We start from the raw sequence: 21,954 nt of genomic DNA on the forward strand, positions 1-21,954 counted from the left end.
AAAAAGATGTAAGAATTATATAAAATAAAATATTTAAATTAAAAAAATAAATAAAACTATAATCAAGTAAAAAAAAAAATTGAAGAGAGGTTGAGAGGATAGGCCTCTTGCCCAGGCTATCAGAGTCACTTCTATTGCACTCTTTCACCCATACCAGCAAAGGATGTGCAGTGTTGCCTAGGACTAATGCATCCTTTTGGTAAAGATGCACTAAGGTAACCGCAACCTTTTTATATCCACTGCCAAGTTATTTGTGGTAAGTACCACACATCCTCTCCTGCTCAACTGCTGCAGGGGACCAACCAGTGCTATTTCTCAGATAAGGAACCTTCTGGTGTCTGAAGTCCTGAAGTGACCAAAGTCCTGATTACCCATGTCTCTGCTAGTAGAAAGAACACTAGAGTAGGAATTTTGGCTTGGCCCCTGAATTCAGCTCTCTGAAAACTTGTACCTCTTAGCACTTTCATTTTCTCTTCTGTGACTGGGTTATGAGGTGATTATGCAAGGAATAAAATGCCTGCATTTTACTTGAATTTTTTAATGTGTTTTGTTTTTTTTTTAAAGATTTTATTTATTTATACAAGCACTGGGTACAGTCAGAAGCGCGGGAGGGTGAGAGATTTCACCAGAGCAGAGCGGGGAACAGAATAGGCAGACTGATGAAATACACTGCTGAGGGAAGCAGTGGGCACTGCAGGAGAGGTCTGAGGGCCATGATGGGACCCTCGCCGGTGACCGGGGATTGAACCGGCGCTGCAGAGGCTGCGGGCAGCTTCGCAGCCCAGTGCTCAACCGCTGCACCACCAGGGGAGACCCTTTTTAATGTGTTTTTTAATGAGTTATGGTGGTTCATGTGTTAATACATACTTTGGGTACGTATGTTAGTTGTTTACTGATGGAATACCTAATCAAGGAAGTTTGATGATCATTGGTCTGTGAAATGAGGGGTTTGGCTGCTGTGTGTTCCATTGCCAACATTCTGTCACAATTTACCAGAAGGCTTTTTGCATTTGGTTTAGAAACCTGGCAGTGTTAACTCTGACTACTGTTAGCCTTAATATCTTTGGTTATCTTTCCCTTTTTCAAGTATTTCACTTAGTTGTAATCTCTTCAGCCAGATATGCCCCTGCTTCTCAGCAGTGCTGTGGTCTGCAGTTTCCAGAGTGTGTGCTGTTTTTCAGAAAGTAGCTTGTGGAACTGACAGAGTAGGTGGAGTAGTTATTGCTTATTTACAACCTAGCAGGCAGGGTCAAGGGCCCCATCCTATTCTCTTTGTGATGACTCACAATTGGAGAAAGTGGCAAGACTTTCTGACTGATTATCTTTATGGTCATGGAAACCTGAAGCCAAACTCAGGATGTTTCACGCTCCTAAAAGAATCTAAAAAACTGGAGCCAACTTGTTTTCTTTAGGATAAACTTCCTGATAATACACTCCTTCCATCTGAGGGGGCTCTATTGTCCTCCCCTGTCCAACTTTCCAGACCCTTCCTTGGTGGGAGATAATACATGGTGCTTTCACTTGCCTTGCTTAAGACCCCTTTTTCTATAAACACTTTGTCACCGCCTTTGAAAGATTTCTAGTTAGCTATTTACCAAAGATTTTATATAATAGCTGTTAAAGGTCCTACTAGTAAGATATCTAACAAAATTGATGGAATTAATTCATTTAAATGCAGTACAACACCATTTAATGCGCTATGGAGAGAAACATGTGCTGCCAGTTATCTGTGACACTACCAATTGTAAGATGCGTATTCATTTCATATATTAAAATGGGAAAAGTGTATTAATACCTATTAAAAATGGTAGTATTCTTTCCTACCTCTCAAGGGGGAGAGCTAAGATTTAAAAGACTAAGAATGCCAGCAGATACCCGAGAACCTAGAAATAAGCAAAGAAGGACATTGAAGGTAACTTCAAGGTGAAGCAATGGACAGGAATTTGTTATTGAAGAGGTTACCTAAAGATATTGGAGGAGTGGGCCTACCCTGGTGGCGCAGCGGTTGAGCGCTGGGTTGTGAGGCTGCCCGCAGCCTTTGCAGCGCCAGTTCAATCCCCGGCCTCTGGTAAGGGTCCCACAAAAAAAAAAAAAAAAGATTGGAAGAATGAATGAAGGTTTAATTTCCTTTAATTCAACAAGTAGGTGAGAGTTTATTATGTGCAAGGAGTTACAGTGATTAAAAATATTAATGTATTTTTTAAAAGTTTGTAGTTTTTAATAACAGTTAATTAAGTTCACATTTCATAAAATGTGACTAGTTAATTTTACTTTTAAACAAACATACTCAATTTAATGGTAGTTCTCAAAATACCAACTCTCGCAGAAAAATGAAACAGTAACTCAACTCCCATGTGTAAACATTTTCAAAATAAGTTACAAAAATACTGCACTTTATTCCTGAATTCTTATTAAATAAGTCTTTTTCTCAAACATTTGACCATCTACAGAGATGATCAGTAGATGTTTCCATAAGTTATCCATAGGTGGATAACTAACTTATCAAATAAGTGATTGTAAAGCTTTCATGCTCTTGGCTAAAGAACATAATTCCGCACACTTCTGTCTCTGATTTTAACCACCATTAAAAGTAACGGTAGATGTGATTGCTTATTGAGAAGAGTAAACTGCTCTAAAGAAGTAAAAAAAATATGGGTCTGAGTGAAGGAAGTTAATTCCTTGAACATTTGCAAGTTTCCAGGAATTCTTTGATTCTACCATCCATGGCAATTTTGATACTTTAAAAAACATTCATTTTACTTACTCCCTTGCTCACTTTCCCCTCCAGATACTGGGTTGTCAGAAAAGTTTTGATGTATTTTTCCTATGTTTTTCAAGCAAAAATATGTCATGACTTTTCCGACAATCCAATATACATAGTACCTTTATGTAATTGTGGGAAGAATGTATTCAGGTGTGCTTTAGATCAGACTCAGTTCTTGTTTTTACTTCCCTAATTACAGGTATTTATTTTGTAGGAATCATAGCTGCAAATGTCTTTGTGTTCTGTTTATGGAGAGTACCTTCTCTGCAGCGGACAATGATCAGATACTTCACTTCCAATCCAGCGTCAAGTAAGTCTGACTTGGATTTTGACATAGAGGTAATATGAAAGAAATATGCTGTATGTTAATTTTCCACTAGAAAAATGAGTTATCAACAATTTTAAGCAAAATCCAGAGGGTAGGCTGAAAGCTCCTGAGAACAGGGACCTCATCTCTTACTGATATGCCATAGTGCCTAAATGTGCCTTGCATGTAGTAGATATATAAATTTTCTACTTTTGCACAGGAACAACTTGTTTTCATTGAACTGAGAATTTTATTGTTTATTTACTTAATAGAAATGAGATTTAAGATAGCTTATTACTGTACCTCCCTGTTGGCGCAAGGGGTTAAGGCACAACCTATGAAGCTATTCGCAGCCACTGCAGCACGAGTTTGATCCACAGCCAGGGAGCAACTCACATGGCGCAGCAGACCTCTCCTGTCTCACCCGCTGCTCTCCTCAGCAGTGTATTTCAGTCAGTCTACCTGTTCTGTTCCCCACTCTGTCTCTGGTTAATCACCCCCCCAAACCTCTGGCCTGTACCCCAATTCTTGTATGCATAAATAAATAAATAGATCTTTTAAAAATACATAAGCTAGCTTGTTACCACTGTGAAAAATTTCTAAGTCATTTTATGTAAACTTGATAACTGATTCTGTTTTCCATGTTTGATTTGTTCATAATAATAATGAAAAAAGTCTAAAATAGATAATTTTTACAGGGTGTGTGTTTCACAATGATCAGACCTTTTTTCTTTCTCTTGTAGAGGTCCTTTGTTCTCCAATGCTGCTGTCAACATTCAGTCATTTCTCCTTATTTCACATGGCAGCAAACATGTATGTTTTGTGGAGCTTCTCTTCCAGCATAGTAAACATTCTGGGTCAAGAACAGTTCATGGCAGTGTACTTATCTGCAGGTAATAAGCTTTATTCTTGGGCCTTGAAAAATAGAGACATTCTCTGGAGAAAGGACAAAGGTAGTGATTATAGCCTTGCTGTATATATAGTAAGTACATATGTGTTTCAAATTGTATAAAGAGAAGTGTACCACAGACTTGGTGAAGCCATTGTCTTTCCTTCCTCTCATTAAACTGATTTCCTCTTATATGAATTATTTAGGCTATTTAGTTTTGAATTAGTCAGGTTAGGTAAGAGTTAAGGTTTAGTGTAGAATTTAAACATCATTTGTATCTCACGAGGCATGGTTTTTTTAGCTCAGGGCTGCCTGTTTATATATAAGTGGTTCCCAGACTTCCCAGCTGTCTCAGTTATCTGTATCTTCAGCCCCATTCCCTCTGGTGTGTTTCGTTTCCAGAACACTTTAGATCAGAGCTATCCAATAAGCTTGTTGAGAATGAATTTATTTTGAGCCTTTATTGCATGTGTAAATGTTAGCATAGAGCCATCCTGGTCATGAGCCTGGAAATGTTATTTCCTTATTTCAACTAGAAAGTGGTGGTGTACTTTTCTAGGTTCTTAGTGGCTGCTAAGTGGGCAATGGTTGGTCAAATTTTACTTAACTCTCTGCTTACAAGCTTTACCTAATGAAAACTACAAGGCATAAAAATTTATTCCTAAAACCAATTCATTTAAAACAACATAGGGGGGGCCTCCCTGGTGGTGCAGGGGTTAAAGACAGCACTGTCAAGCTATTGCCAGGCACTGCAGCATGAGTTTGATGCCTGGCCTTGCCAGGGAGATACCCACATGGTGCAGCAGACCTCTCCTGTCTCGCCTGCTCATCTAATACTGCTGAATTTATAGGTAGGATAAGTATCTGTGCCTGCACACTTACAGTGATCTAGGAAGAAATCTGACAGTCTCCGTGGGAACTATTTTTACCTCTCACTAAAATTGTTAAAATGTGACTTATTTTTCAGGTGTTATTTCTAATTTTGTCAGTTATGTATGTAAAGTCGCCACAGGAAGATATGGACCATCACTTGGTGCGGTAAGTATTTTAAATATAAGTATTTTAAATTTACTTTTTACTTCATTTGAAATAATTTCAAATGTACAAAAAACTTGCCCAAAAAGAGTTCCCATTCATGTACCCTCCACTACTGTTAAATACAAAACTATGCTACAATTACCAAAGCCAGGAAATTAACATTATATCAGTACTTTTAACTGCTCACTGTCTAATTTAGATTTTATACATTTGTATACCTCTGTAAATTTTAGATGATAGCTTTCAACCATGGGTTATTTATATATACTTACTGGAACAGATTATTATCTGTCAGAGGGAGTAGTCAAGGACAGTGGGTATCCAATCCCCATAAACCAGAGAGACTAAACTAGCATTGGAAAATTCTAACCAATTACACATTTGAATCTGGCACTCTGTCCTATTTAGACAATATTTTAGCATCTGCTATGAGACTAGACTACTAGACACTGCTAGAGACTGGGGATGCTGCCAGTGAGCAAGATGATCAAAATCTCTGCCCTCTGGAACTTATGTTCTGGGTACTTTAAAAACTGCAAATATGTTTTCTTTTGAGTTTAATGGCAGATTTCTAGGCACATGGAAATCTTTACATAATATTTCTTTAAAGAGTACACTTCAGGGCCTCCCTGGTGGCACAAGGAGTTAAGTCTCAGCACTATAGGGATCAACCCACGTGGCGCAGCAGACCTCAGTGCCTTGCCCGCTGCTCCCCACAGCAGTACATTTCAGTCAGTCTGCTGTTCTGTTCCCCGCTTTGTCTCTGGTGAATCCTCTCACCGCCCCCCACACCTCTGGCCTGTACCCCAGTTCTTGTATGCATACATAAATCTTTAAAAAATAATAATAAAGAAGTACACTTCAAGTTCTACATATTTAAATTCTAGTGGACTTAAATGCATTCAAATAGGGAATTTCTTAGTGAAAGGAATTCTTAAAAGTTTCAATTTTGGAAAAGAATCCTTATGTAAAATAATCATCCCCTAACTTGCGTGCTCTTCAGATTTATATATACTTTATTTTTTTGCCTATATCTTGTCTATGACTAGCATGCTTTCTTAACTTAAATGCTCCCTGTTTTTATGGACTATCTTGTCTTCTGTGTAAAATTTGGTGTTGGTATAATGTATATATTTTAAATCATATTCTCTACCTTATTTGTCAACTAATCACCTGTTATATGAAGGCAGTGAGGAACACTAGAATGAATAAGAAGTATATACTGAAAGAGTTGAGTATGCTCTAGAAGACTTGGGGTTCTGAGACAGAGGAGACTTTTCTCAGTAGCTAAGAGGATCTGGGCATTTTTATATGCCCTCAGACAATTGTTGCTTATATTTCACAGGTATGAAACTGAAGTCCAAGAGAGTATGGCAGCATGTATTTGGAATTAGATTGGGTTTGAATCTTAGCTCTACCACTTCTCTGTGATTCCTAGAAGTATTACATTACCTCTCTGAACCCTATTTTCCCCATATAAAATGGTGATAACACACCTATTTCTGATTGGCAGTGCAAGTATGTTTAGAATGCTTACTACAGCAAGGCACATGTAGGAAGAAATGTGGAAAAGGAAGTTCAACCATCAGTATCTTGTAAGTGGCATGGCAGGATAAAATTATCATCCCCCAGTGCTTTAATTCATCCATGATTAAATCTAAAGAAAACAATTTACTTAGTATAATGGTATTTGTAATGAGAAATCTGGAAAGGAAGCTCTGTGCTTACCTAGAAATTTGTGGCTCAGAGACTTTCTGGAGCAAGTACTGCTACTTTAGACATTGTAATTACTAAGCACTTGCATGTTGAGTTTTTCACGTTTCCCCCCATGTGTTCACTTGCAGTCGGGCGCGATCATGACCGTCCTTGCAGCTGTCTGCACTAAGATCCCAGATGGGAGGCTCGCCATTATCTTCCTTCCAATGTTCACATTCACAGCAGGGAATGTGAGTAGAAATGCTGGGGACAGTGGTGATGTTTTTGTATTGACCGAATTCTTGCCCTTATATTAGAAATGTCAATGCTAGAGGAATCAAAGTTGTACCGGTTCTGTTCTCTTTTGCTGGCTTTCAGGCCCTAAAAGCCATTATCGCCATGGATACAGCAGGAATGATCCTAGGATGGAAATTTTTTGATCATGCAGCGCATCTCGGGGGAGCTCTCTTTGGAATGTAAGTTTGAATGTAATCCATTGCTAAGCTGCTTTCTGGGGTCATCTTCCTTGCCCTCCAAGGAAGGCAGTTAGCTCTGTGGTAGAAGGAGGAGCAAATGGAGTTTTGAGGGGGAGGAAACCTTAGCATGCTTTCTTTAGGCTTTGCTCAGTTTCCCCATGTGATGTCAGCCCTGCCCCTACTTCGGTCTTTTGTAGGGAGAGACTAGCTTTAACCTCAAGTCACCCCATCACCTGATCTGACATGGTCCCTAGCCCCTCTTAGAAATGGTTCCCAGCACCCCAATCTGTTCTGTCCCTTCTTTCCCTCCTTTCAGGCCTTATTGCCGTCCTCTACCCAACTACTTCACTGACCTCCAACTCACCAGGCAGATATACCAGAGCTGTTGGGCGGAGCTGTTCCCTGCACATAGCGAGTGTGCACAGTGAATGTGCATCTTCGCTGTGGGACTAGAGTATGGCCAACAACCAGTAGTGACCACTTCCCAAACATCTGTTATATGCCACACTGCCAATAATCTTTTTTTTACAGGCCAGAGGTGTGGGGGGGTGAGAGGATTCACCAGAGACAGAGTGGGGAACAGAACAGGCAGATTGACTGAAGTACACTGCTAAGGGGAGCAGTGGACGAGACAGGGGAGGTCTACTGCACCATGTGGGTTGCTCCCTGGCCAGCCGGGGATTGAACTCATACTGCAGAGGCTGCGGACGGCTTCATAGGTTGTGTCTTAACTAAGCCCTTGTGCTACCAGGGAGGCCCCGTAGGTTGTGTCTCAACCCCTTGCACCTCCAGGTAGGCCCACACAGGCAATGATCTTACGTTATACTATCATCACCTCTGATTACTGATAGGAAATGATCTTTCCCAGCTCAAACAGCTCTTAAGTAGCAGAACAGAGATTTTTTTTTTTACATTTTAAAAGGACAGGTTTATTAGGAAAAGGAGAGAGAAAAAGAGAGGCACCTGCATAGTCGCAGGTGGGCAGAAAAGCTGCTAGAGCAGAGATTTAAACCCACATCCAAAGCCCTTCCTGCCCCCGTCACACTATATTGAGTATAACTAGCTGCATTGTGGTTGTTCAGTGCCCTTGCAGTTCTGTCATGGCACGTCCTCAGGACGCCTAGAGCCCAGCTGACCACAGCGTCCCTTCAGCAGAGTTTTCACTCCTCTGACGTGCTAGGTCCCGTGATGACTTGTTTCTTCTTCCATAGATGTTGCCTTTGCCCTCACTTGGTTTTTGCTTTGTTTAATGACAATGAAAACTTAAGTTTCTTAATTTTAAAAAAAAGGTAGAAAAATCTATTCTAAATGGAGCAGTTTTGCCCAGTAGGCGGTGGAACTAAATGCCATTATGCCTTTTATAATTTTCGGTGATGATTAAAGAATAGCATATGTGAGTTCTAGCTTTAACAGCAGCACATTATAAATAGTAGAAACTGACCTGATATTACAGTATGAGAAACACAAAGACTTACGAAAAGGGGTTCTGTTTTATGAACTCTAAATTTATCTGGCTCCTTCCAAGTATAAAGGGTCTTCTCCCCAGCGGGATTTTATTCTTCTGAACTATAGTTAGATGACCTTTTTCCATTTTGAAAATAATTGGATCAAATGAATTTTGAAGTTTAGGATCTAACAGGTATCATTTCTCTTTGCTATTTCTGATTTCAGCTATTTTTCCTTTATTCTAGATCGCAGTCAAGCCCAGACTTCATCTTTTCTAACATCTTTAATATAGATTTAGTAATCTGAACTTTTATTTTTTTAGTTTTTGCTGATGGTAAAGCTCCCACTGGTGTCCTACTGCACATATCCTTGACTTAATATCCTCAACCAAGCCGTACAGTCTTCATGCTGGCCTGTGACAATGTTTGTAACTAACGTAAACATACACTGGATATTTTCTCTGTGCCTAACTAAGCTAAGGGCTGCCCCTGCTTCTGTCCCTTGTAATATTCTTCTAAGGATTTGATTTATTTGCTGTCTAACTGACAACATGACATTGTATTCATCTTAGGTGTTTGGCATAATGATCTGTGGTTGTGAAGGATCACCACAAGTCTAGGCAGCATCCATCACCGCACAGCTACAGTTTTTATTCTCGTGATGAAATCTTTTAAGATTTACTCATAACTTTCAAGTGTGTGATACAGTATTGTTATGATCACCAGCTGTACAGCGCCTTCCTGGCACTTACTCTCTTTCAACTGAAAGTTTGCACTTTCTGGACTAATTTAATACTCTTAAAGTCCTCTTAAAATTTAATACTTTTACACAAAGGAAACTGTTTAAAAGAAGGGAACTTGTCCAAGGTCACAGAGCTCACATGAGCCCTGGAGTTGCAGACAGAGCACTAACTGTGCGGCTGCTGCAGCAGCAAAACAATACCTCAGAAGTGGTCACTTTGAAGTGTTCTAATTTTAATTTAGCCCAATGACCAGTTACATTTGGACTGATGAGTATACTCAGAACAGTGTACCTGTAAAATAGAGTGTCTCCCCAGATCTTTTAAATCAGCTTATTTCAGAGTCTCTTTATTAATGGGCAGTTCCCAACAAGTGATTCATTTCTTGTGAGAGTTTTACAATTGCATTTGAATCTCTTGTTCTAAGTTCACCAGAGAATTTAACTCAAAAGAATTTTGTTAGATGCCTATGAATTTGCGTGTTTTTAAAAAGCCATTTTCTATAAATTTACTGATTTTTCTTTAACTTTTAAAATTTTAAAGGTGACTGATTTTGACTACAATTTAACTGTATACATATATAGATTAACTGTGGTGAATATTTAGATTCAGGTATAATTCAAGCCCTTTATTATAGAAAAACACACGTTAAGAACATTAAATATGTTAAAACACTAAACTGCTATTCTTATGTGAATTGGAGCCAGATAGAGCAGTGATTTTTTTGTTTGTTCGTTTCGTGTTTTGGGTTTTTTTAGTTAGGTGTCTGGGAGATGCAAAGATCAACAAAATATGGTCTCTGCCTCAGGGAACATGAAATCTGTTTGGGAACAATCAGGGCCAAAATAAAGGTTTCAATAATAAAAACTTTGATTAACAGACATTCCAAATCACCCCTACCTCCTCCAGAAACCCTCCCAGCCTTCCGCCAGCCCTGGAAGGGGGAGGTAGGTGCCTTCTCTGAGTTCTCCTTGGGGTCTGTGCGGCCCTTTGAGTAGAGCACCCGGCCTCAGTAGCTGGGACCTGTGGGCTGCTCTCATTTGTGCTCGCTCTTTTCCTTGCCTGTGGTTGCTGCTCAGAGTACAGGCTTTGGGATCAGATTTGGGTTCTAGTCTCTGTTCTGGCAATTCCTAGTTGTGCACGCTGAGCAAGTTAAGTTATAAATCTCTCAGTGATTCAGCTTCCTCACCTCATTACTGCTGGTAACTTTTAGGCCGTTTTTAACAGGAAGGTGGGGATTTGAGCTGTATTTTAAAGGGCGGGCAGAGCTTGGGATCAGCAGACCACCTTGGTATAGCCCTGCAAGAGATGACAAATGGCATTTAAGCTATGATAGCCATCCTCAGTAGTCTCTCATGCTGACATTTCTTATCCTTAGTAAAAGGAGTCAGAGTATAGCATCACTCAGACTCGTGAGTCCTTAATTGACCACTTAGAAGCTGTTAGCACCTCAGGCAAATGACTTCCTCTCAGACTTGGGTTCTTCAAGTCTGGGGTAACCAATGTGAGTCAAAAGTGTAGCGTGTGTGAAGTACCCACACCTGTCAGCGTTCACAGGCCGACCCATCTGACTTTGTCCCTTTACATACTATGTATGTGAGAGGTAAGCCGTACTCTGTAAATCATTGAGTTACATTAAATCAGTTAGCCAGCTATTATAATAAGGTAGATAGTAATTGGCAGTGGCATTCCATTTTTAAAATGTCAACCTGATTTCACCACAGCACTCCAATTTGTATGTCATACTGTTTGAATGTTGGTTTGTTTTTCTTTCCCCCAGATGGTATATTACTTATGGTCATGAACTCATCTGGAAGAACAGGGAGCCTCTAGTGAAAATTTGGCATGAAATGAGAACGAATGGCCCCAAAAAAGGAGGTGGCGGCTCTAAGTAACTGGAGTTGGTCAGCACCTGCGCATCTGCTTCGCGCGGCCTGAAACCCCGGAAGCCTCAGCCCCGGAGCGACCTCATCTTCGCTCCTGCCTGGAAGATAGCCAGCACCCAGTCTCCCCTGCACGTCTTTCTCGAAAGTGAATTATGACAAAGTTGTGAAATAAAGGTTTATATCTCTAGTTTGTAAACAAAGGGTGTGCATCTTCTTTTGAAGAGCACCTTGCTGCGGTTACGCCTACACGGTCCGAGCCGGGAGCCAGGGCAGGGCCCATGGGGAGAGACCTGCTTGTGTTGTGCGGTGGCTCGCGCGTCTCTGCTCCTTTTACTGACTTGCCCACCCCCGGCTTTCCTCCGCTGACAGATAAACGCTGAGAACATCTCCTCTCTGGCATGGCCTGAAATAACAACTGCGGTATTTTCTAAATTTTCCCAAGAAAGGTAATGTTTTCTGGCAGTGAGTGGCATATACAACAAGCTATTTTTAGGATTTGCTTTCTAGGTTAAAATTGTAGCTAAATTAAGAGTCAGAAGGAAGTTTCTTGGATAAATTCAGACTGGAGTCTGAGCCTAACTGCATCTTAGGAATCGAAGCGTCTTGCTGAAACAGACAGTGGCCAGCGTCAGGGCGCCGCCCACTTCTTAACCTTGTAGTTGAAATTCTAGGAAACATAATTGAGAGTTAAGTTTTTCTTGAAAGGATTTCCAGAAGAGATTTTAGTCTTTTGGTCATTTCAAAAGTTTTTGCAAAATCTCAAGCCTCTGCACTGGGGAGGCCCTGGCTGGGCGGCGCGGGCACTGAGCATCAGCTCTAGGGAAGGGAGCGGGAGCCTCGCCCCCTCACCCTGTGCCCGGCCCACAGGGACTGTCCAGGATCTGGCAGTTCCTTTTTCCACCAAACCAGATTTTCCTACTGTGAAGTACCAGTTATTACAGGCAGAGGATTCTATTCTAAACTGTCATTTATAGGAGAGGATTTTTTTTTTTTCTTTTGGGGAGAGAATTTTTTGAGCCAGCCCTCATTTTGCCAGTAAGGATCTAGGGCAGGCAGGGGTGTGTGTGTGTGTGTGTGTGTGAGAGAGAGAGAGAAAGAGAGAGAGCACGAGCATGTGCTGCCCAAGGTCACGCTGATGTGTTTTCACATTTCTGAATACTAATGCTAATCCTGTGACATACAGATGCGGCAAGAAGTGTTTTGCAGAGATGGGAGGCTGAGATCACATGGACGTCCATATGGAGTCCAAAATGAAATTCATGTCTTACCGTGGGCAGGCCAGGAAAACAGATGAAGACACATTTCTCTGCCTGCTTTGGGGTGGTTAGGGAAGGAAAATTTAGAAGGTCAAATCCCCAAAGCATTTCCTTGTTCATAATACCCCTTGATGCTGGAGACTTTGAAGAGTGTAGTGTTTTCTGGAGGGACCTTGAAGGTCAGAGACCACCCAGCTCTGGAAGCCCAAGCCTTAGTGTCAGCCTGTGTGGTTGTTCTCCCTCCTTTGCCCACTGGGATATTGTACCTGGTCATCTCCACTTCTCTGCTGACACAGATCACCCCACAATACTCTGCCAGGCTCATGTGCCTCTCAGGCTGTGCATCTCCACTGCTTAAGTGTGGGGTCCCCTGGAATGCACACCCTAGTTGCAGTTTTGTCTCATTCTATATACACTTCTTGAGTGAGTGCACTTGGGGCTTGTTACCTTCAAGAAGAAGTCTTCTGAACATGGCACTCACTGAATATCTCAGTACCTAGTAAATGTGTCTTTGGCATGCTAGGCATGGTTTTAGGTACTGTGTAAGCCCCCCAAATGTCACTCCTGGCTTATTTATACAATCCAGCTCCTCTCTGCTCCCAGTGCCTGCTTTACTTCAGTCCCTCATCTCTAACCTGGTCTGTGAGACTCTTCTCCAGCTGATCTCTAAAATGTCTCTTTATGGCCACAGAGTGCTATAAACACCAGTCATTCTCTGCTGCTGCCTAGGAAAACTTCAATCTCCTTAGTGGTGCCACTAAAGCCCCCCATGGTCCAGCCTCTGCTGCCTCTGGTGTACCCTTCCCCATCCCAGCCACCCTCCTTCACTACAGGTGGGCAGTCTGCCTCCTACTTCCTGCTGTTCCCGATTCCAGCTCACAGCTCCGTGCCAGCAATGTCCAAGCACATAGGGAGGTTTTACTTCTTTGTTGTTTGAAGTAAAACCAAGAACTGCATTTTGTTTTCTGCAGGATATTTTAGTCATCATATTTTCTGGGTACAGGACCCTGGTTCAGGGTGTGTTCACAAAGGTACCTCAGAGGTATGTAATCAGGGATTCTTTGTGGGTGCGGGGCTGTGACTCTGGCTTCAGGCTAAGACAGGCAATGGTTTGGGAGAGGAATCTGGATTCTCACTGGCGGGAGCTGTGCTGCAGTCCTCTGAAATGCAGATGGGAGAGGCCAAGAATGTGCTTGATACTGAGCGCTGGATAATTAATGCTGTCTCAATAGCATTATTAGTAATTGATCTGCAAAGCACACCAAACACATTTGTCAAGTATTCAGGGAGCTTTTTGACAGTAACCAGGAAGTTGTTGCTGATGCTTTGTCATGCACTAAACTGACCTTTCCCTGGATGATTAACCAGGCTTTGCTCTGCAGTGAATGCAAATGCATGCACAGAGGCCGGGGGACTTGCATAGCACAGTGGCCAAAGATTTGTAGCACCTTTCTAAAGCTAACTGAATTCCCCCCACACACACACCAAGTGACTTTTTAAAGCCTTTGTGGTCATGCTTTAAAACTGGAAATTTTAAAATTAGGGGAAAGTCGATTGAAAGATAATGCCAATTCTCAACGAAAACTGGATTGGTTATCACAAATTTAGCACAGTAAAGGCAGAGAGTCTGTGACTCGCAGTCAGATTCTAACACGTGTTCTCGGGGATCCTTTTGACCCCCTCATCACTGCACCTCCCCTCTGTGCCCCCGGGTGCGCGCGAGCCCCTGCGGTGCAGCCTGGCACAACCCCTGCGCCTGGGTGCTGAGAGCGATCAGCCAGGAATTCTCCTCGCCCGGCCCTCGGCCTCTCGAAGCCAGAACCGGTTTATAAGAGCATTCAGGGAACTTTGGATTCAATTAATAAAATATTCTTCAAGTTGGACACTTGTGAATCCCTCTAGGCGGCTCCAACCCTCCCCCCTCCCCGCCTGGGCACTCCCGCTTCTGCGCCCCTCCAGCCCCGGCTCTCGGTGCCCCCTCCAGCCGCGAGCCTCAGGACTGTCCCCAGCCCCCCCTCCGGGACGGCCACCCCCAAGCCAGGGGGCGGCGCTGCGGCGGCGCGGGGAGGGCCGCGGGGGCGGGGCCGCCGGGCGGGGCGGCGCGGCCGGGAGCGCGGGGAGCCGCGCGGCGGGCGCCGGGGCCGGCATGGCGTGGCCCTGCATCAGCCGCCTGTGCTGCCTGGCGCGGCGCTGGAACCAGCTGGACCGCTCCGACGTGGCGGTGCCGCTGACCCTGCACAGCTACTCGGACCTCGAGAGCGAGGAGCCGGGCCCGGGCGGCGCCGCCTCGCGCAGGGGCGCGTCCCCCGCAGGCGCGCGGGCCCCGGGCCGGGCCGTGCCGCTCACGCAGTACCAGCGGGACTTCGGCGTGTGGACGGCGCCCGCGGGCCCCGGAGATGCGCGGCCGGGGCGCGGGCCGGGGCCGGGGGCTGGGGGCCGGCGGGGCAAGCCCCCCGCGCGGCGGGGCGGCGGGGTCTACGTGCTCCCCGTCGGCGACGCGGACGCGCCTGCCGCGGCCACCACGTCCTACAGGTACGGGCTGCGGGCGGGGAGCGCGCGCCTGACCCCGCGGCCGCGGGCAACTGAGGCCGCAGCCGGGAGGGCCGCGGTGGGTCGGACAGGGGAGGCGCCTGGAGCGCCCACCCCACACCTCCTCGAGAGCCGCGGGCGCCTTCGGAGGTTCCCCTTTGATTTCGGGGCGTCCCTCCACGGCTCGGGACTCAGCGAGGAGCGCCTCCGCCGACGGGGAGCTCACTCCCTCGCTCACAGCCTGCCTCCCACTGAGGTGAAGCTGCTCCCCGTCAGCTTCCTCCAGGGGGGGCCTAACCTAACCGTAGGTGGGGTACGCCCACGCCCACCGCCCCTCCTCCCTCCGGTGGGGTACCCCCCGCTGGGGGCTTGGTGGGGAGGACCCAGGGCCGCACTTCAAGGGGGTGGGCCACTGGGGTTCCCCCTGACTGAGGGCGGCTGACCCGGCCTTCCTGAGGACGGACAGGTCTTGGGGTCCTCCCCAGGCACACCCCTTCCTCAGTTCTGTCCCCGAACAACTGAGCGCTTTCTCCCTTTTTCTCATCCCAAAAGTGATAGCTACTCTGTAGAAAAATTGGAAATTACAACAGAAAATTTGATTGTCCCCTTGTCACTCCACTCCAAGCTGGTTCTTCCTAATCCTTGATTTATGGCAGCGTGCGTCTGGGATTAAGTCTTGCATGTGCCTGTTATTTCTTCACCTGTTTTGGGTGTGTGTCCATGTTACTAGATGTTCTTTTGCAATGTGAATTTTAATAGATTCGCAGCATTTTATTTTATCCTATGGATATTTATTCATATGTTAGTATATGGCCAGACATTAATTACTCCTAGCATTGAATACTTAGGGTCCCTGTTTCTAATTTGGGTACTAACAGGAGTTGGGGCCATTAAAAACATTGTTCCTTTGGTCCAGTTACTTCACTTCCAGGATTTTTCCCTACAAGGTGCGGTGAACTAGGGAAGGGAGCTGGCTGGAGTGTGAGGCTCATTGCAACACTGTACAGTGCAGAGGGAACAATCCCACGGCCTTCTGGACAGGACTGGTGACCTGTCCAGGCTGTAGGATGGGCTACTGGGAAGCCCAGATGTACTGATAATCTTTGATAGCTACACCCCTCTCTCTCTCTCTCTCTCTCTCTCTCTCACACACACACACAGACACACACACACACACACACACAAGCAAGCACACACGCACACAAGCACACACACACAGGCAAGCACACACACACACAAGCACACAAGCACACTGTTTTTAAAAGGGGTACTGACAAGCACATGTTAGGATATCTCTGCGTGGATGGATGAGAAAATGGTAAACTTTGGGGAGAGAAGGGGGTGGGATAGATGTGGAAGGAGACTGACTTTTCACTCTTTCAGATCATTTGCCTTAAAAAAACCATGCACATGTGCTACCATTTAAACATAATTTATAGAGAGAAAACTACGATAATCATCCTTACAGCTAAATCTTTGCTCATAATTTTTCTAGTATAAATTCCTACCTGTGGAATTAAAGGGACCAAAGGCATGAATGTTCTGCCTCAATTTTATTATTTGCAAGTCAACTGTATTGAGATATAATTTCCACACAGTAAAATCCATCCATCGTGTGTGCAGCTGACTTTTGTATGTACCTGGGTGCCACTGCCATGATCAGGACTCGCAGAACATCCCCTGTCCCCCCCGTTCCTTCATGGGTGTGTGGTGTTTACGGCACTTGACCCTGAGTGGGTGTTGGTTGTGGGGTGTCTAGCACGCAGGTGCTCAGGCCACGCTGCCTGACCGTGGACAGCGTGCTGGGGCCTGGCAGAGGCTGAGCCACAGCTCTGGCCCCGTCAGGCCCGGTGGTGGAGTTTGCAGGGAGCGGCTACAGCTCAGGGAAGGGAGCACTTTGTAAAGAAGAGCTGCTAGCCAGGAGTGAGCTGCATGTGTGGGGCTGAGCTTTCCTGGCTGGAATGATCCAGCAGAGACTGGCCCTTCGAAGCTGTCCCTCCCTCATCATGTTGAGCTCGTGGTTGCTTCGAAGTCTTCCTAGGTCCTCCCAACTCTAGCGATGTTGAGGGGACTCATTACTACTCTCTGCTTATCAAGTACCAAGAACTAGGCTCACGGCTTGCTGGGGATTATCACTGTCCCCCACCCCCCAACACCACCAGGACTGCACCCTCTGGAATCAGCTGAATTCTTGCGGTCCCCATTCTGCACATGCCTGTTTGTCTCATTTCAGAGACCACACCTGTACCCCCCAGGTTAGCAGCCACTTACTCTCTTGACCTGGGTTCTGCCTGCAGTGGCGGAACAGGAGTTGGGATTCTGGAGCTCTCACTTCCTGGGGTAGAAACTTGGTTTCTCACTCCGCTTCTCTGACCCTTTCCTCATTGTAAGGGAAACAGCAGCAGCGTGGCAGCCTGGGGCCCTGCACCCCCGCTGACTGTGGCTCCCCCAGTGCCATGCCACCTGCCCTCTGGGCCCTCCGCCTCCCAGTCCTGGGACTTGGCACGAGCATCTCCACCCTGCCTGCCTTCCTGCGAGAGGCACATTATCTAAGTGACCCGTTTAAAGAAATTCACAAAGCACAGAAAATGCACACACCTGAGGAAGCCAAGATAGGGGCGCACTCGTGGCTGCCACTACTCTACCGAAGGAGTCTCTCCTGGCCCTGGTCTCCAGAGCCAACCTGAAAAGCCCTGGCTTGGTCGTGTGCACAGCGCAGCGGGGCCCGCCACTGACCAGCTCCTCCCTCTCCACTCTGTCCTTAGCCATCTGCCTGGTGGTCAGAGAAGGGTTAACGATTAAGGCTTCACTCCCCACTCCCCCCCCCCCCCCAAAGCACCTAACCCGTGGAGCCCACTTCTCAGCAGGGGAAACAGGTTCAGAGGGCTTGGGGATTTGAATCCGGCCCCTACTCCTGGGTGGGAGGGACTGCAGCCCCAGTCCAGCTGAGGTCCATGTGAGGTGGAGGGGGAGGCGCGTAGACCTGGCTGGTCCTGCATCTTTATGATCTTGGCCAGAACCCCTAAGCCGCCTTGTCCTCTCCCAGGCAGTGCCCGGGTCCTTCTCACTCCATCCCCCCACGGCCCCCTCCGGCATCACCTGAGGTCCCAGGGGCAGCCTCGGCCAGTGCTGCTCAGCCCTGGCTCTGGCACCCTGTGGCCATCCTGGGGGCAGCAAGCCCAGGCTGCCAGGTGCAAGGCTGGGCTTCCGGCCTGAGCGGCAGTTTGGGGACAGACGGGCACTCCCAGGGAGGACCTCCTGCCTCCCCAGGAGAAATGGAGCGGCAGATGGTTTGGGCAGCCGGTCGCTGGGACCTTGCAGCACCTTGCAGCGTCAGGGCAGAAGTGATCTGCTAGGGCCTGGCCTGGCTCGCCTCCTGGTACCGAGTGCTGACCACGGACAGACACAGCTGCTCCCACACACGCCGCCCGCCCAGCGGTGCCAGCTGTGCTGCTGCCAAGGAGAAAGGACGGCTTTGTTGAGCTTGGGGCTGGGCCATGTGCAGCTAGTGCGATAAGCAGGATGAGATGAGAGGACCCAGCCCACACGTGGGTGCCCCCAGGCAGCGGACACACTCCTGCTGCCCGGCGCAGGGCTCCTGTGGACACAGGTATCTGCCTTCCCGAGCCTACCGTCTGGCAGGGGAATTGGCAGAGTCAAAAGAAGTAGGTTTTTACCAGTCAGAGGAATTAAATCTTATTGACAAAAGAATGCTTCTTCCGGACTTGGAACTGGGTGCTGCCCACCTTTCTCTCCAGGGAGCCAGCTCCCCTCTGCAGACCACTGGACCTCCCCACTCCCTTGCTCACGGGCACAGAGCCACGTGAAAGCAGGCCAGCTTGGAGTTTTTGAGACGGTTACCATGACTGATTCTTTTGCAGAATTAAGATAAAAAAACTAAACAATACTGAACCTTGTCAGGCCTCCCTGGTGGCGCAAGGGGTTAAGACGCAACCTATGAAGCTGTCCGCAGTCACTGCAGCACGAGTGCATCCCCACCCAGGAAGATACCCACACGGCGCAGCAGACCTCTCCTGACTTGCCCACTGCTCCCTTCAGCAGTGTATTTCAGTCAGTCTGCCTATTCTGCTCCCCACTCTGTCTCTGGTGAATCCTCTCACCCCCACACCTCTGGCCTGCACCCCGTTCTTGCATGCATAAATAAATCAATCTTTAAAAACAAAACAAACGAACAAAAAAACCCAATACTGAACCTTGTTTTTTCCTTCTCAGTCAAGCAGGCACGAAGGCCCTCTGCTGTGTGGGAGTTGTCCAGGCCGGCACCCCCGTCCTCTGGGCATAAGGGTCACCAGTGCCCTGGGCTGGAGGCAGCCGATCTTCACTAGGTCTTTAGGGCCCTTTGAAGTGGCCTAGAGACAAAACGGGATGCTGGAGACCTGTGTAGCAAGTGATTGTAGTTTGGGGTGAACAAGGTCCAGCTGCTGACTGAGCTCGGCCCTTGCTTTCAGCACAGCCCGGGCCTGGCTCATCTGCACCTGAAGGTGTTTCTGCTCCCGCTCCCTCGGGGGTTCAGGTGAGCTGACTTCACAGTGGCACTCAGAAGTGAAGAGCAGGTCAGCTGCAGACAGACCTGGTCTCCCTGGAGCTGGGTGTAGTGGGGAGTGCATTTCCCCTGGTGTTTCAGCCTTTGAAGGGGAGAGGCGCACCTGGCACAGAAGCAGGCTCCAGCGGTGGACACGCCAGGCCATTGTGGGAAGCGCTGGGCCAGGACAGCTGATCTGTGCCAGGCTGCGACCATGTTCTCTGTTTCAGGCAGGAATTCCAGGCCTGGACTGCAGTGAAGCCATCGAGACCCACAAAGGCGAAACCCGCCACCGTCATCACAACCCATTCCTCCAGATGGGACAGCAACCCTGGGGCCAGCTTCCAGGTCAGCGGTGCTGCAGGCAGAGGGCCGGTAGGGGCAGGAAGGACCACAGTGCAGGTTTTCTGATCCAGCAGACCTGGTGAAGGAGGCGTCAGAGTCCTCAGTAGCTTTTGCAGGTTTTTTATTTAGATTACCAGGTGCACGGCAGGCAGGGGTTCTGGGGGGCCCGGAGGCTGGCGGGCCTCCCAGCCCTCAGCAAGTCTTCCCTCTATCGGGGATCTCCGGCCTTCTCTCTGCTTCTCTCTTGGCTTCTCTTTCGGCTTCTCCTGGCGTCCCCGTGACGCCGCCCTTAAAAGCCCAGTCTCAGCCCAGGTGAATCCCATCTACCTATGCCCACACCCCACTCCAGGTGCCCGCCATCAGGCTTGCATTCAGGACCGCAAGGATCCACCCTCTATCCTGATGGCGGGAGGGCAGAAAAGCCTGACATTTTTCCTTACCCTACAGGGCCGGACCACGGTTATGGGGGTGCAGAGGCAGAGCTCTTGCCCCAGGTTAGGGTCCAGATGCCAGATTTTTGATGGTGTAAAATGCCCAGGGACGGCAGCGTCTGAGCACCCAAACTGAAGTCCCTCAACAGAAAGCTATGGGGCTGTCATTAGCCAGTGGGCTTGCCCCCCCACCCCCCAACCCAGAGCTGGCTCCTCTGATGAGCAAAGCGTGTCCTTCCTCATAAGCCCCACTCTTACCCTTGGCCACTCAGCCTGTGTGCCTGGCTTTGTGGTAACACAGAGGGAGGTGGGGGCTGTTCAGCTTCCTGACTCCATTTCAAAGCAGGCAGGGCAGGGGCAGGACGAGGGGCCGACTGGAAGGCAGGTTCACTGTGTATCTGACCTTCTAGTACAGTGACCCTGCCCCCTGCGGATACTCCGCCCAGACCCTTCAGGTTAGTAGTCTCAGCCCCAGGAAGACAGGATGGGAGGAGGGAATTCTTTCCTGGACGTGGGGGATGGGAGCAGCTCAGGAAAATGCCCCACTGATAGTCCATAATGTCATTTTTCAGGTCCCCGAGGTGAGAAAGAAGTTTGCTCCTAACCCCTCTGCCATCTTTCAGGCGTCAGCTCCGCGGATCCTCAATGTGTGACAGCCACCAAGAGGGGAGACTGCCGGGGGTTGGGGTGAGATCAGGGAGGTTCCCTGCCGCCAGAGGGCCCTTCGCTCTCTGAGGGCTCCTCTCCTAGCTGCACGGGGCCTGGCGCAGGGCAGGGGCAGATGGACGCGCACCACCCTGCTCGACTCCCCGCCCCACCGTCCATTTCTTCCTCGAGAAGCGTGTGGAGGCTTCGGATCGCTTTTGGAATTGCGCTCTGGCCACCTCTCAAGTTTTTAAGGCTGTAGAACCCGGAGAGGAATTCTACTGTAAACTGTACGGGTGCATCGGGGCTGAACATGGACTAACAGGCCCTTGGAAGAAGCAGTGATGTCCACTTTGTTATTCTCCCGGGCTGCATGATGAGTGTGTGACCCGCCCAAGACCATGTCCTTGGACACACATGGCCCCACACGTCTATGTTCAAGAAACCTTAGGTTCTCACCTGCATGCGACTCAAGATGCTGAGCAGGAGGAAGAAGTGTCCCAAGGAAACAGTGATGTCAGCCGTAGGTTTCCATTTCAGAAACATGTCCCCTGGGGTGAGCGCTGCAAGTACTGAGTGCATGGGTGAGGATACCTCGGTGGGTGTCGAAGTCCCCATTTTATTACTAATTCCAGTTCCCCACCCCCAGCATACAGATGACTGGAAGGGAGCTCCCAGGCCCCCTGGCTAAGAATTGGGAGTGTATTTTGGAAGGTGGCATTTGCCTCATTCCCTGAAAGATCTTAAAACGTCCTCTGTACCACCCTGCCTGGGCTGCACCCTGCCTGTTCCGGAACCTCGCTGCCCGCCGGGGTAGCACAACCCACTTGTCTTTGGAAAGCTTTCTCCACTTTCTCCATCAATTCCGGCTAGTGGGGGGGTCTGTGGAACAAGCCTGGTCACCACTCTGCACAGGGCCCTTCAAACAGTTGAGTTTCTGTCCCTTTTTACAAATCAGAGGCACA

At 47.6% G+C, this 21,954-nt stretch overlaps 2 protein-coding genes across 5 annotated transcripts in view; both read left to right on the top strand.

Moving 5' to 3' along the window:
• PARL (presenilin associated rhomboid like) overlaps nt 1–11,364 on the top strand; it is a gene marked incomplete at its 5' end in the record, with an annotated part of 32,112 nt that extends 20,748 nt beyond the window's left edge. The window contains 6 exons of one of the 4 annotated variants that reach the window (XM_084231810.1): nt 2,979–3,074; nt 3,815–3,964; nt 4,928–4,998; nt 6,843–6,944; nt 7,072–7,169; nt 11,135–11,364. In XM_084231810.1, coding sequence (XP_084087936.1) covers nt 2,979–3,074; nt 3,815–3,964; nt 4,928–4,998; nt 6,843–6,944; nt 7,072–7,169; nt 11,135–11,249 — 632 coding nt within the window. In that variant the 3' untranslated portion in view covers nt 11,250–11,364. The remainder of the gene's footprint in view (nt 1–2,978; nt 3,075–3,814; nt 3,965–4,927; nt 4,999–6,842; nt 6,945–7,071; nt 7,170–11,134) is intronic. The other 3 variants (XM_084231811.1, XM_084231812.1, XM_084231813.1) reach the window with 3 other exon arrangements.
• A 3,278-nt stretch (nt 11,365–14,642) lies between these two features.
• MAP6D1 (MAP6 domain containing 1) lies at nt 14,643–20,997 on the top strand (the record flags this gene model as incomplete). The annotated part of the gene is made up of 3 exons (XM_084231815.1): nt 14,643–15,028; nt 19,799–19,916; nt 20,917–20,997. The coding sequence occupies 3 exons, from the start codon at nt 14,643–14,645 to the stop codon at nt 20,995–20,997; spliced, it is 585 nt and encodes a 194-aa protein (XP_084087941.1).
• Between the last annotated feature and the right edge of the window lie 957 nt (nt 20,998–21,954).

This window comes from Talpa europaea, assembly GCF_964194135.1.
Source record: "Talpa europaea genome assembly, chromosome: 4".
In the NCBI taxonomy this organism is placed as follows: Eukaryota; Metazoa; Chordata; class Mammalia; order Eulipotyphla; family Talpidae; genus Talpa; species Talpa europaea.